Source organism: Thamnophis sirtalis, unplaced genomic scaffold (genome assembly GCF_051295495.1).
Source record: "Thamnophis sirtalis isolate CommonGarterSnake01/CBP01778 unplaced genomic scaffold, rThaSir2_p1.2 scaffold_4, whole genome shotgun sequence".
In the NCBI taxonomy this organism is placed as follows: Eukaryota; Metazoa; Chordata; class Lepidosauria; order Squamata; family Natricidae; genus Thamnophis; species Thamnophis sirtalis.
This window is the reverse complement of record NW_028261384.1, coordinates 65,174,332-65,188,863: the sequence shown is the minus strand read 5'-3', so window position 1 is coordinate 65,188,863 and position 14,532 is coordinate 65,174,332. Positions and strand designations below refer to the sequence as shown.

Sequence of the window (14,532 nt, the reverse complement as noted above, 5' to 3'; positions counted from 1 at the left end):
ACCTTCACTGGATTGTACATACTTGTTCTGTTAAAATAAGGAGCTGTTGTTGCCTAAGCCTGAGTGTGCCTTTCCATTACCCGATCTAACAATGACCTTACCTAAGAAGAGAAAAACAAAATTTAAAAAAGCCCTAGAATGCCATTTAAAAGTGCTAATATCACCTTTTAAAATGCTAATAAATGAAGTCTACAATTTCAGGCAACAATTTCCCCATTCAGTTTTCAACTATTTATAGTTTGCTGAAGCACTATTATATTTAATAAGCATGTGAGTTGTTAGCATATGAAACTACATAGAATATATGTGTTGTAACACAGATTTTAAAAATGTGGCAGATTGGGATGCAAGCAAACAAACAAACAAAAAATTGCATAAGATTACATTCTTATTGTAGTACATTATAGTACAACAAGGAGTATGTAGTAATAATGCCAAGTAATAAATGTTTCTTGAAAAAAAATTCTGTCCCAATTTAGGGAAGCAACGAGTCTAGCTAATTGCTGTTATATAATTAAACCTTCATGAAATATGCAAATGGCTGTGATTAATATGCATACTCCTTATATTGAAAATGATCTAACACCAACCTATTTTGTAATTCTGTACTGTAATGTAATTCATCTTTAAATTACATCTTGTAGAAAGTGTGTCAATTGGTAACATTGCTTAATTATTGGATTTGTAATTTAAAAATAATTTGAAAAATTGAAAAAAATAATTGAAATTGGAACTGTTAACAATATTGCAGAGAGGTTGAAGCAGACAGAAGTTGAGAGTGCCATCTGCTGACGAAAAGGGAAATATGCAAACTTGGAAATAACTACCCGTATTTTCACCCATATAACCCACGGGTTATATGCGGTTTTTACCTACCCCGCATGCCCCCGCGGGGTATAAAAGTGGGCGGGGTATACAGAAAATATTTTACACAGATTAACTAAAGGGAGAGCTTGGGAGTTCGAGGAATTGGGAGGCAGCTTTACCTCGGCTCCCCGTTCTCCATCGGGGGCACGTGCAACCAGACTGGAAAGGGCTGGGGAGACTTGGCTCGGCGGCTCAGGCTCCTTTTCTCCCTTTTCCTGCTTGGGTTTCGGGACGCCTTCGTGAAAACCCCGCCCCTGGCTATGGCTTAGGCATGGTGTACAAAAACTTATTTGCATAAATCTTGACTGCAAGATTTTTGACGGGAGGCAGGAACAGGCAGGAATGGAGGAGAAGGGAAAGTGCTGAGGTCGGGGAAGGGACGGGAGGCGGCAACGGAGGAGAAAGCCTGGGTGAGCTGGGGAGGGGTTGGAGGAAGGGGAATATCTTCCCGATTCCCCCATCTCCTCGCCCGTAGAACTGAAACGAGAGCTGCCCAAATATCTCCCGGCCCTTCAGGGCTGCCGTAGCGTGGAAGAATTCCAGTGCCTGAACCGGATCGAGGAAGGGACTTACGGCGTGGTGTACAGAGCCAAAGACAAAAAAACAGATGAAATTGTGGCCTTGAAGCGATTAAAAATGGTCCTTGGGTTTTTTTTTGGATTAATTCCAATCCTTAAAAGGATTCCAACTTTCTCTACTTTGATCCAGAAGCTGGTCCCAACTGCAGAGAATATTCTGCAAGAAAAAACAGTAATCGGCGTAGCCTGATGCTTTTTCGTTCCCCCAGAGAACACAAACTCCCTTCCTTCTGGGGTCCTCTTGAAAGATCGCGCCTTCGACCCCTCCGTCTTAAAACTTCAGGCTGAATCTGGGCCCTGCAGCTGACGTGCCTTGGTTCGTGGTCGTCAAATGGAAACCAGTATCTTTAATGTCATCGTCTGAGGGGGGATCCCTGGAGACGCTGCCCCACTCCGGGGTCTGCCTGTGGGATCCCGAGTGAGATCCCAAGGGCAGGAGTGGGACTCCGGTCGATCTCCTCCTCTCCAGGAAGGGCCGCAAGTGGAGTCTCCCCCACCCCCCACCCAGAGCCCAGCCCAGAGCCCCGTCCCCCTTTTCTGCCCCCCCAAGCCCAGAATTCATGGAGGTCCCTCTGTCTGAGCAGCGGCTCTTCCTCGGTCCCCCTCCCCGATTCTCAGCCCAAGGACCCTCGACGCAGTTTTTCCTCATCTGTCAATTTCCTCCCTCCGACTTTGGTGTGTTGGTACAAATCGTCTTTCGAAGAGAAACGCCGTTTCCAAATAAATGCAGCTTTCCCTGCCTTTCCAGATCTCTGCCTTGATTTGAAACGAACCTTTAAGCTCCATAAACCTCAGAAACGTTTCCTACGATGAAGGAGCCGGATTCTCCCTTCCTGCCGTTTGTTCTTTGCCAGGGAATTCAACGCTTTGCCTGCAAGGATCGTGGGAGAAAAGGGGGATTTTACGGGGAGAGAAAACCGCCCTGGGACTCCCAAGTCCTAAGAATCCAAACTCCGAGATCAGCTCCGTTCTTCTGGAGGGGAGTGGAAGGAAATATTTTTCCCCAAAGAAGAAAAAATCCATATCCCCAGATATTTGTAAGAGGATTTGAGCGGATTTTCTTGTAAAAGGTTTCGGTGTTATTTAGTAAGGGTGGATGGATGGACAGATAGATGGACAGTATATCAAAGCAAGCGGCTCTGGTTCAAGAAGGGCTCTGGTTCATCTCAATGGGCGGAAAGTAAGAGGGAGGGACCCTCCCTCCCTCCCTTCCATCTACTTTATTGAACTCCGTGGGAGGAAAAGCTCTCCTAGCCCCGCTCTGAAGTGAAGGAGTATAAACTATGCCATAAGGAAGTATCTTTAATGTCATCGTCACCCAGCTGACTGTACCCCAGTCCTCCTTCTGGGGGTCGCGGGTTTGTGCCTCGTTTCACACGCTGTTGTTCGCTTTTGGCCGGCCACGTTGAAAACATGGAGGGGTCAATGGGCTGTGGGGTCTCACGGAAATATTCATGCTTTAAGCCGTCTTCGGCAGTGATCCTTCTCCCAGGGTAGTAGGTCAGGAATTTATTCATGAGATCAAATCCTTGATCCGAGAGGAGGGCACCGAACTGTTTGCGGAGGTTGTTGTATGGGTACTCTGTGAAGGTCATTTTTTTGACCGCTGGCAGCTCGTTATAAGCCGGCCAGATTTTTTCACTCAGCGTTCCCAAGTCTTTAAAAACTTTGTTAATTTGGTCGATTTCGGACTTCCCCGGGAAAAGCGGCTTCTGGGTTAACAGCTCCCCAAAGATGCAACCCACGGACCACATGTCGATGGCTGTGGAATATTCCTTGGCTCCGAGTAAGAGCTCGGGCGCTCGGTACCATAACGTCACGACAACCGGGGTGTACGGCTTTAAGGGAGAACCGTATTCTCTGGCTAGTCCAAAATCTCCAACTTTTAAAATCCCAGCGTGACTCAAGAGCAGGTTAGACGTTTTCAAATCCCGGTGCAGAATCCAGTTGTCGTGGAGGTGTTTTACGCCTCGGAGCAATTGAATCATCAAAGTTTTCACTTCCCCTGGCAGAAAAGGCTGCTTCATGGTTTCCATCAAGCTTTTGAGGTCATGTTCAACGTAGTTCATCACGATGTAGATCTTGTCCATGTTGCTACCGACGACAATCTCCCTAACAGTGACAATATTTGGGTGCTGAGCTTTGAGGATGGTGTTGATCTCTCTTAAGGAAGTAATAGGAAAACCTTCTTTTTCCGATGATCTCTGGAGAGCCAGAGATGGAGGACTCTCCTCCATCCTGGTTCTCCTTGACCTCTCAGCGGCTTCGCTACCATCGACCATGGTATCCTTTTGCGACGACTGCGGGAGGTGGGAGTGGGAGGCACCGTGTTGCGGTGGTTCTCTTCCTACCTCTCGGACAGGTCGCAGTCGGTGTTAGTGGGGGGGCAGAGATCGTCCCCTAGGCCCCTAACATATGGGGTGCCTCAGGGCTCGGTCTTATCGCCCCTACTATTCAACATCTACATGAAACCGCTGGGAGAGATCATCCGCAGGCACGGGATCAGATACCATCAATATACGGACGATACCCAGTTGTATCTGTCCGCCCCGTGCCAACTCAATGAAGCGGCAGACGTGATGAGCCGAGGCCTCGAGGCCGTTATGGACTGGATGAGGGTTAACAAGCTTGTGCTCAACCCAGAAAAGACCGAGTGGCTGTTGTGTTTCCCTCCCAAAGATTCGATCAATATTCCATCACTCAGGCTGGGGGGTCAAATTCTATACCCCTCAGAGAGGGTTCGCAACTTGGGAGTCCTCCTAGATCCACAGCTATCGTTTGACCACCACCTGACGGCTGTGACTAGGGGGGCATTCGCCCAGGTTCGCCTGGTGCGCCAGTTGCGACCCTACCTGAATCGGGAGGCACTCACAACAGTCACTCGGGCCCTTGTTACCTCTAGGCTGGAATACTGCAATGTGCTCTACATGGGGCTGCCCTTGAAGAGCATCCGGCGACTTCAGCTGGTACAGAACGCGGCCGCGCGAGTGATTGTGGGTGCACCGCGGTTCACCCACATAACACCTATCCTCCGCGAGCTGCGCTGGCTACCTGTCGATCTCCGGGTGCGCTTCAAGGTGCTATTAGTCACTCATAAAGCCCTGCATGGTAGTGGATCTGGATACTTGAGAGACCGCCTCCTGCCAATCACCTCCCTGCGACCAATTAGATCACACAGATTGGGCCTCCTCCGTATTCCATCAGCCAGCCAGTGTCGGCTGGCAACTACAAGGAGGAGGGCCTTCTCAGTAGTAGCCCCGACCCTTTGGAACGAACTCCCCGTGGAGATTCGTACCCTCACCACTGTCCAGGCCTTCCGCACAGCCCTCAAGAACTGGCTAGCCCGTCAGGCCTGGGGACAAGGATAGTTGCCCCTCCCGAATGATGAATGTATGTTGCTTATTACTTTTATTATATGTGTCTATGTCACTGTTTGTACTTCCCCCCCCCTGATTTTATGTGAGCCGCCCTGAGTCCCCTCAGGGAAAAGGGCGGCCTACAAATGTTAATAAAATCATAAAATCATAAATCATTTCCTTCTCCATTTTTAATCGCTTCAAGGCCACAATTTCATCTGTTTTTTTGTCTTTGGCTCTGTACACCACGCCGTAAGTCCCTTCCTCGATCCGGTTCAGGCACTGGAATTCTTCCACGCTACGGCAGCCCTGAAGGGCCGGGAGATATTTGGGCAGCTCTCGTTTCAGTTCTACGGGCGAGGAGATGGGGGAATCGGGAAGATATTCCCCTTCCTCCAACCCCTCCCCAGCTCGCCCAGGCTTTCTCCTCCGTTGCCACCTCCCGTCCCTTCCCCGATCTCAGCATGTTCCCTTCTCCTCCGTTCCCCCAACCCCTCCCCAGCTCGCCCAGGCTTTCTCCTCCGATTGGTTTTAATGGGGAGGTCCGATGGAATAGCGCTAATGTAATGTTTGCCGATGGCTTACTCGTCGCGGGTTATATAAGAGGGCGGGGTATACGGAAAATATTTTACACGATCTTGGAAACCTGCGGGTTATTTGCGTGGGCGGGTTATTTGCGTGGGCGGGTTATATGGGTGAAAATACGGTATTCAAAAAGACTGAAAATATCTGTTAGATACAGACCTACTCTAAGACCACTAGAGATTTGTTTATTAACTAAAGACTTCAATTAAAAACCCAAAGTTAATTTGTATTATCTGAAAATGGTACCATGCTCTGAATAGTATAGCATTTAGGACTTAATCTTATATACTTTAACGGTCTATAGAGTCCGCATATTTTCCTCAACAATCTGGGTCCTCATTTTACCAACCTCGGAAGAATGAAAGATTGAGTCAACCTTGAGCCAGTGAGGATTGAATTCCTGAACTCCAGAAGAAATAGCCTGCAATTACTATTTTTTAATCACTGTGCTATCACTACAGCTCCTGAATAATAATCAGGATGGATGTGGCTGTAGTCCTCTTCCCTTAGATTAAGCTAAACAATTTGCACATTTGCCAACTATCTCTTGTTCATGCCCAATTTTGCTTAAACCTCTAGGCTAGAGATGTCAAACTCATGTCATCACGCCATTATAACATGACATATCTAGACTTTTTCCCCCTTTGCTAAACCTGGCTTGGCTGTGGTCAGCATGTGACACATCTAGCCTGTGGGTCAGGAATTTGACAGTCCTGCTCTAGGTGAATGTTTCTGTTCCTTCATGACCTTTGTGTTGCAGTTCTGCTGATTAGAGAGTGTTCTGTTCTGTGGGGACTGCATATCCTGCCTTGTGCCTTGCACTCTACCCACTCTTTAATTAAATTAATACTATCACAGTAAAATTTAAAGTTTGCATTAAAACTGGATGCATCTTCGAAATCCTCTATTTACTTCATTTCTGCTAGTGGAAAAAAAGCTGAACACTTTGTCATGGGACACAGGAAAAATTTAGCTGAATTTTTAAGAGAAGCACTGGAAATTGTTACACGTGGATTTTGCAGATGCTGCATGTCTTATAGGATGTAAGTCATAATGCAAAAATGGACAAACATTCCCATGCTTGAGAAGAGTACTGTATAGGGTACATCATGCTATATCTAGTTACTGGTCTTCACATGCATAGCCCTCTTGTTTGGGCTCTTGTTTAACTGAGCAAATTGTAATTTATTCTAACTGTGGAATCTTCATGTGATCAGCACATAATCATATTTGGAAATTGTAGTCCAGTTTAGCCAAAGGTTAGAAAAAACCCCAGCAAACTTTCTGTAAAAGTCAATGAAATCCAGACTGACCTTAATTGAGGTATGGAAATACATATACTGAAGACCCCTTCCAAATAAAAACTAGTACCAAAAACTTTCATGTAGTGGGAAAAAGAAAAGGCATTTGCAAAGTCCAGTAATGTGAAAATGGGCGGTGGCGAACAGGCCACAGTGAACAGGCCGTGGCAGAGGCAAACGGGCGGTGGTGAGTGGGTGGGTGGGCTGTGGCGACAGCGAATAGGCAGTGGTAAATGATATGTGGCAAACAGGCTACAATGGTAGTGAACGGGCAGTGGCAAACAGGCCGCAGCAGTGAATGGGCGCAGTGGGGGCAAACTGGCAGCGGCAAACGGACCACGGTGGGGGAGACTGGGCGACAGGCTGCAGAGAACAGGCCATGACAGCAGTGAATGGGCAGCGGCAAATGGGCTGCAATGAATGGGCCACAGAGGCAGAAGCAGATTTTATTTTCTTATTTTTCTCTTCTAAAGCTAATAGGCGTCTTATAGTTCGGAGCATCTTATAGTTCAAAAAATACTCCGCTTGCTGCAAAAGGGAAATGGAGCATATCCTATACTTTTTACATGGTCAGGAGTTATCAGCACACATAGACAAAATCTTCTACTGGGTTTTATGAGCCAAAAAAGAAAGTTAAGAAAAAAGTCTGTAAAATCAAGAGTTATAAGGCAACAGGAGCCAGCAGTTCATGTTCTTAAAAACAGACATTATTTTCCTTCTGAATCATATCTATCCATTGCTTTCTTAAATTCTCACAGAATTCTCACACATCAGGGTGAATAATGCTTATAAGCATGGCTAGCACCCCCTTTTATCAGAGAAAGAAATTCAGCTTTTTAAAGGGACACATTTTTCCAAACTTTTTCCAAAACTTTTTTTGTGTAACTCAACAGGTTCTTAACTTGATTATTTTGTTTTGTGTACGTGAACAAACCTTTATACTGAGAAATAAACAAACAATCCACATGCTGTAACATTGGCAATGTAACAAAAACATTTCCCTGCTTATGTTTGAATCTCAAAGCCTTACACAGACACAAGAATTAATCCTCCTTACTACTCAGCTGGGAGAAAGAAATGGTTCGTGTTGAATCCAATTGACAAGGAGACAAACAAACAAAAATACTGTATTACTTATACTGATAATCCTTACTTAATGACTGGTCAGATATCTTTAGAAGTTATGACATACACCCTCAAAATGTACTTATGATCTCATTTCAAAGTTACAGCTGCCGCAGTGATCCTATAGTCATTCACCCTTATGACTGACTGTAGGAACATTACAGTGGTGTCCATCCCCCCTCTCCCCACCTATCCTGTCCTGCCAAGTCCCCACATGCCTTTGACCTGCTCTCCACTTTGTCCTCCATCACACACTTACCACTTGAAAATCCCCAGATATCATGTTTGGTAAGGAGGAAAGGCCACCTGTCCCTGGTAGGGGTGAAATCCACTTACCTTCACTACTAGTTCACAAATGTGAGAGTATGCGAGCTTTGCTCGCACATGCCACCTCCGCGCACACGCAGGACTTTATGCACATGCACAGAGTGTCAAAAATGGGATGTGATGACATCCAGGCAGGTGGGCAGTGGCTCCTGCTGTCACCACTACCAGTTCACCTGAACCGGAAAGAACCGGCTGACTTGCACCACTGGTCCCTGGGCCACACAGTTGTCTCCTAGAAAAAGCTGCCATTTTCAGCATGGTTACAATTCTTTGTGGTTATGCTGAAAGGGCATTTTTTTGGGGGAAAGTTGCTGTCCAGCCCAGGAATGAACTGTGCATTCTGCTCCCCCAAATCTGTGCAACACTGAGGAAACCTCCGGAGCTTTCCACAGTGCTGTGCAGACTGCGTTAGGAAAGCAGAATGGAGAGGCTTATCACTGGGGTTCACAATGGTCTCCTAGAAGCAGCCACCATTTTCAGCACACTCACAATGTCTTGTGGTCACATTGAAACAGTGGCTGCTTTAGGGAGACTTCCATGTGTCCCAGAGATGGACTGTTCCATTCTGCTTTCCTAATGTGGTCTGAATAGTACTGCGGAAAACTTAGAACTCCAGAAACCTTTAAAAGGTAAGTGTGCAATGAGTGATGGTGGGTGGGGAAAAGGCTCAAGCCCTGCAGGGACTGGGACAGTGGGGTGGTACTCCATTCTTGAGGTACCTAGAACTCTCCACTCCTGAGGTACCCAGACTCTGCTTAATTATCTATATATTTGTTTAACAACTACATCAGGGAGAGGAAGGGATGGGGAGGTGTTAAGTGAGGCCCTCTCGTTCAACAGCCATCACATCTTGTGACTGTACTGGCCCGTCTCCTTTATTGTCTTTCCAGTTCCTCATCTATTTTTTGTATGTCATGTTCTTCTTTTCCCCCCAATTGTTGAGTAACTTCCATACCCTTTTTCTGTATCTTTAAATAGTCTCTTTATCTCCTTTTCGTCTAGTAAAGATTCACACATATATTTTTTTCAATAGCGCTTAATTCTTCATGCATCTCTAATGTCTCTTGCGAATCCATTTTAAAGTAGTTTGTTCAGAATTATAAAAAAAAATATTTCTATAGTTCCAATATCTCAGTGTTTAAAAACTCCTGCTTAATAAAATTTCATCAATCCCATAATTAAACCTCCAAAGCCCCCCAATTTATAATACTAACTTCGTAATACTTATACAGCCTTACAGTTTCACAATTATATATCTCCCAATTATCCAAATTTTAAAGTCTTATTTAGCTTTTTTTTCTTTTTTCTTGGCCCTTTTCTTCTTTTGCCTCATAATTTTAATAGTCCAATCCAAATCCAAATTAGTCTGCTAAAGTCTTCCAATAATTCAAGTCCAAATCCAGTGTCCAATTTTAATAAAATTTATTTATTTGCAAGTTAGTTCCTTTTATCAGTCATCAAATGTAAAAGAAAGGGGGAAAATGTTCTCGAAGTATCCCAATCGCCTTCTAGCTGATAAAGTCAAGGTTAGACCATCCTCCAAGTGTTGTTTCCTCTATTCTGTGTATTGTTCTTTGTGTATATTAAATTAACTTCAGTTGAATATGCTATTATCTATAGTGCTGTAGCACTTGTTTTCTTCCAGTAAATGGCTCTTTTAGTCCCAAATTCAATGCTAAACAGTCTATCAAAAACAGCTGATTATCTAGTAAATCCAGGGGGTTTAAAGCCACAAATAATCAAAATATGTTTCCCCAAATTCATCTTTTCAAATTATTTGTTCTATTCCGCCCCCCCCACCCCGAGCTTTATGAATTTTTATAGCTTCTTTAGGGCTTCTCCTACCTTTCAATTTCCAGTCCCTCTTTTATTTTTTTCCTTCTGTGTGTTAGGTCGCCGCTGTTTTAAACTTAGGAGTTATCTTTTAACATTATTGTTGTTATAACCAATATTTAAGGTAAAAGTTGGTAATTATCTCATCCAGTTTCGATGATCTGCCCATACACTACTCCTGCACAAATCTTATTGTCTGGTTGTCTCAGCTTCGTGACTGCCAAAAAATGGTGGTCATTCATTTTGCTGTTTGGGGTGAGCTTGCTTCAGACCTAACGAGGAAATTGCAAATTACTTATGGTCGGTAAAGCACCTCTCCTTCCTTCACCTCCACTTCAAGGAGGCTATGACCCAATGGACCCTCCTGACAGCAGTTGCTGGCTGGATTTCGTGGGGCTCAGCAGAGCCTCGCTATTTTCAAGCCATTCTTGCTGCGATGTCAACCAGAAGTCCTTTTACAGTCATAGGTGAAGAACTATTTGTCAACTGAGAACAACCAGACTCACATGTGTGTGTGTGTGTGTGTGTGTGTGTATGTATGTATGTATGTATATATATATATATATATATATATATATATATATATATATATATATATATATATATATATATATATATATATATATATATATATATATATATATATATATATATATATATATATATATATATATATACTTAAAGTCACAACCCCTGGTATGCCCAAGTGTGGGAGGAAGGTCACACTTCCACTCTCTGTCATTAGGCTCGTCACAAGAGTCCATCCAGACAGAAACCCAATATTTTTACTGTTGCCTTTGTTAAGGCAAATAAAAAAATAAAAAAACACATATATATATATATATATATATATATATATATATATATATATATATATATATATATATATATATATATATATATATATATATATATATATATATATATATATATATATAAGTTACTTTATTGCTCAATCCTGTTTCAAAGCAAACTTCTCATACTAGCAGTTTCTATTTGTACAAGGGGAATCAGAGTGTTCCATAGCCTCTCTTGGTATTGTTATAATGTTGAGTAGCAGTGGTCTAAAACATTTTTGCCTCTAGTGGGATCCAACTAATTTAAGAACCAGTTCGTTCTAAAGGCTGGGTGCAAGTGGCTGGGGGGAGTCATGTGACTGAGTGGGCATGGCCAACTTTATGTCAGTCCCGGCAAGATGGGGTGGGCAGGCGGGCCAAAGCTTTAGACTTACCTTTGTGCAGCAACAGCAACGGTGATTCTCCGATGCCTCATCTCTTGCTGGGTTTCGTTGCCCAACAATCAGGGTTTTTAAAAAGGTTTTTGCAGCAGGAAATGGTGGGCAGCTACTTCTGGCCTTTGTTGGTGTAGCTGGGCACACGATCCCACCCTAAGATACTAGCTTGCAGCCGCTGTCTCTTTTTCAGTGCGAGAAGCCTGCAGCCGCAGCCTTTTTCAGCATGAGAAGCCGGTGTTTTTCAGCATGAGAAGCCTGCAACCACTACACTTTGCTGCTGCAAAGGGCCTGCTGCAGCCGCCTCTTTGCTGGCCGGAACTGAGCTGGCAGCAGTGGCTGGAGGCTTCTCACATATGTAGTGTTTTTATTCTTTTTCTATTAGCTTTTAGGGTTGTGAGTAAATGAATTTAATAATACTTCAGGCTTGCCATTTTCTAACTGTGGAAAGGGGCTTTGTAAAAATGAGGGGGGTATGTTGTGTCTAGGTGGCATTCCTTTCCCGTGGGAGCAGAGAAGATGCCTGCAGCTGGACGAAGGTGGAGTTTAGAGTCACCGGCTGTTGGATTGAGAATTGATTGGAGATTGTGACTCGGGGGGGGGGAGGAGTCTCATACTATTGTTTTTATTGGGTGTAATTCCGGATACGGGTCAGAGTAGGAATTACACCAAGTCCTTGCCAATTTAATGTATTCCTAATAAAGAGACTTTAAAGGTAGGATGAATGCCTTGAACTTTGTGTTTTGGGACATGTTACTTGGAGGTTTGACAATACCATGCCTTCAGGAGACCAGGTGGAAGGGACATAAATCCAGAGGCACTGGAGAAGCTGGTTTACCAACGCACTTCCAACAACTATGGTGTTGCTGTTGTCATACAGCCACATGCCCAAAGACACTTTGACCATCTCATGTCTGTTACCATTAACACACCCAACCATCGACTCCAGGTGTTTTCTGCTTATGTCTCACAAACAGAACTTGACGAAGACACCAAGGATTAATTCTAGAATGAATTGCATACTAAAATCTATGCCTACCCTGAAGAAGATGTACTGCTCCTCTGCAGTGACTTGAGTGGTCATGTGAGAAACATGATGCCACTGAAACAAAGGTTATGGAAACAGCAATGAAAATGGATTTCAAATCCTAGACTTTGCAGAAGCAAATGATCTCGTGATCTGCAACATATTTTTCAAGAAACATCCAGACCATCTAATTACTTTGACCCTTGAAAATAGCAGTCAGATTGATTTTATTTCCTTGAGAAGACATGACCTTCCCATGGTATGCAACATCAAGATTAACCCCTCTGATGTTCTTGCCCCACAAGACAAATTACTTGTTACAGATCTAAAAATAAAAGGCCATAAGAGAATGAACAGCACCACAGGCCTTGAAAAGATCAAATGGTGGAAGCTGCAGGACCACAAAGAAGCAGTGCTGCTACAAGTAACATCACCCAGGCAACACTCTGTGACTCTGTCATTATCATTGTCAGAGAAACCCTCATCGTCACAAAATCAAGTCACTGTTATATTGCCAAACAAACATGGCTGTGGACTGACCAAGTACAGGAGAAAGTGCAAGAAGAGAAGCAAACTTTCAAGAAATGGCAGACAGTATGACCAAAGAGAATCGATAGAATTATGTAACTGCCAAAAGAGCAGCTAAGAGAGCAGTTTCTGAAGGCAGGGCAGAACACTACCAAGACCTATATGACTGCCTGGAGACGAAGGAAGAGGAGAAAGACATTTACCGATTGCTCAAAGCACAGAAGGCTGCACAAGACATCAAACATTACATGTGCACGGAGGACAAGAATGGCAAACAACTCCAAGACAAACACAAGATCTGCAAGATTATTTCAATGAGAACTCCAACATTGAATTTCTACATCTACCAATTCCAGAAGGCACACCAACCCATGGACCCATTCCACTCATAACTGAGGAAGAAGTCAACAATGCTATGGATAGAATGAAGAACTTAAAAGGCCCTTGTACCTGACAATCTGAACCTCTGAAAACTAAAGTAAGTACGAGACACAGGGATAGCTTGTCTGACTAAGTTCTTCAATACTGTGATGAGCACTGTACTGTGTACCATGTACTAACTGATTGGTCAACAAGAGTAACATTTTCCATCTTAAAGAACAAGGGTGCCCAGCTGTCTGTACCAACTATCGTCTAATCCGCCTTCTGTCTCACACTATGAAGATCTTTGAGAGAATCCTTGATCAATGCATTCGTAGCACTGTCCAACTCATCATCAACCAATACGGCTTCGTTAAAGGATGTGGAACAAGTGATGCCATCTTTGCAGCCCATCGGCTCATAGAAAAACACTGTGAGAAGAGACAACTACTACACATGGCATTTTTAGACCTGGAGAAGGCATTCAATCATGTCTCACCCCAACTGATCTGGTATGCCCTCCAGGATCATGGAGTACTTGAACCATTCACTGCCTGGGTCAAAATGCTATACAAGAACACCAGCAGCCAAGGGCGATGTCCAGTTGGCCTCTCCAACAGATTCCCAGTGATAGTGGGGTACACCAAGGCTATGCACTGTCACCAGTTTTGTTTATATTGGTCAAAGATACCATCACACATGACCTGCAGCAGAACGCACCCTGGACTATGTGATAATGTTATCACACCTCTGTGATAATGTTATGCTTGCTTCCACTGCCAGAGGCGAACTACAGTAGCAAGTTCAAACATGGAATGATCGCTTCAACCATTTCCGCCTCCGCCTCAACATCAAGAAAACGGAGTAGTTAGAGACTGTTCCATCACCCATGGAACGCTTCAAATCAATGGAGACAACCTAAAAAAGGTGAACATTTTTTGGTATATGGGATCCCATCTCCAAGGTAATGGCAACATGAATGGCGAGGTGCGAGCAAGGGTAAATGCAGCCTGGAGGCGTTGGCAAGAGCTCACTGATGTGTTTACAGTATGTGACAAACGAATGCCAACCCATCTTAAAACTAAGATTTACAAGACAACCACCTGCACTGTATAGTACTGAATGCTGGGCAGCAACAATAGGGGCCGAAAACTATCTCCATGCCATGGAAATGTGAATGCTCCATTGAATATTGGGCATCTCCCTTCTTCACCACAGCACAAATGACACCATTGGACAACATTTTGATGTGGCACCAATTATAGAGAAAATGAGATAAGGCTGGCTCCCCTGGTATGGGTATGTCCTGAGAATAGCACCTTCCACTGTTGCCAAGACTGCCTATCAATTAGAAGTCAATGGCCGGGGACCCAAAACAGAGACTGAAAGACACCATCAACAAAGATATGTAAGC

At 44.0% G+C, this 14,532-nt stretch overlaps 2 protein-coding genes across 2 annotated transcripts in view; both read right to left on the bottom strand.

The window, feature by feature from the left end:
• LOC106539457 (uncharacterized) overlaps positions 1-14,532 on the bottom strand; it is a 39,434-nt gene that overhangs the window by 23,912 nt on the left and 990 nt on the right. The gene's annotated exons all lie outside the window — the stretch shown is intronic.
• Positions 1,549-5,203, bottom strand: LOC148045890 (cyclin-dependent kinase 11B-like). The gene is made up of 3 exons (XM_087713058.1): positions 4,983-5,203; positions 2,753-3,641; positions 1,549-1,797 (listed from the first exon to the last, which is right to left on the bottom strand). Exons 1-3 carry the CDS (start codon positions 4,988-4,990, stop codon positions 1,717-1,719), a joined length of 978 nt encoding a protein of 325 aa, XP_087569184.1. The 5' UTR covers positions 4,991-5,203; the 3' UTR covers positions 1,549-1,716.

Coding starts and splice junctions, on each gene's coding strand:
- LOC148045890 (XM_087713058.1), bottom strand. Junction 1,798..2,752: donor GTCAGCTGGGTGACGATGAC/ATTAAAGATACT, acceptor TCAGACGATGAC/ATTAAAGATACTGGTTTCCA.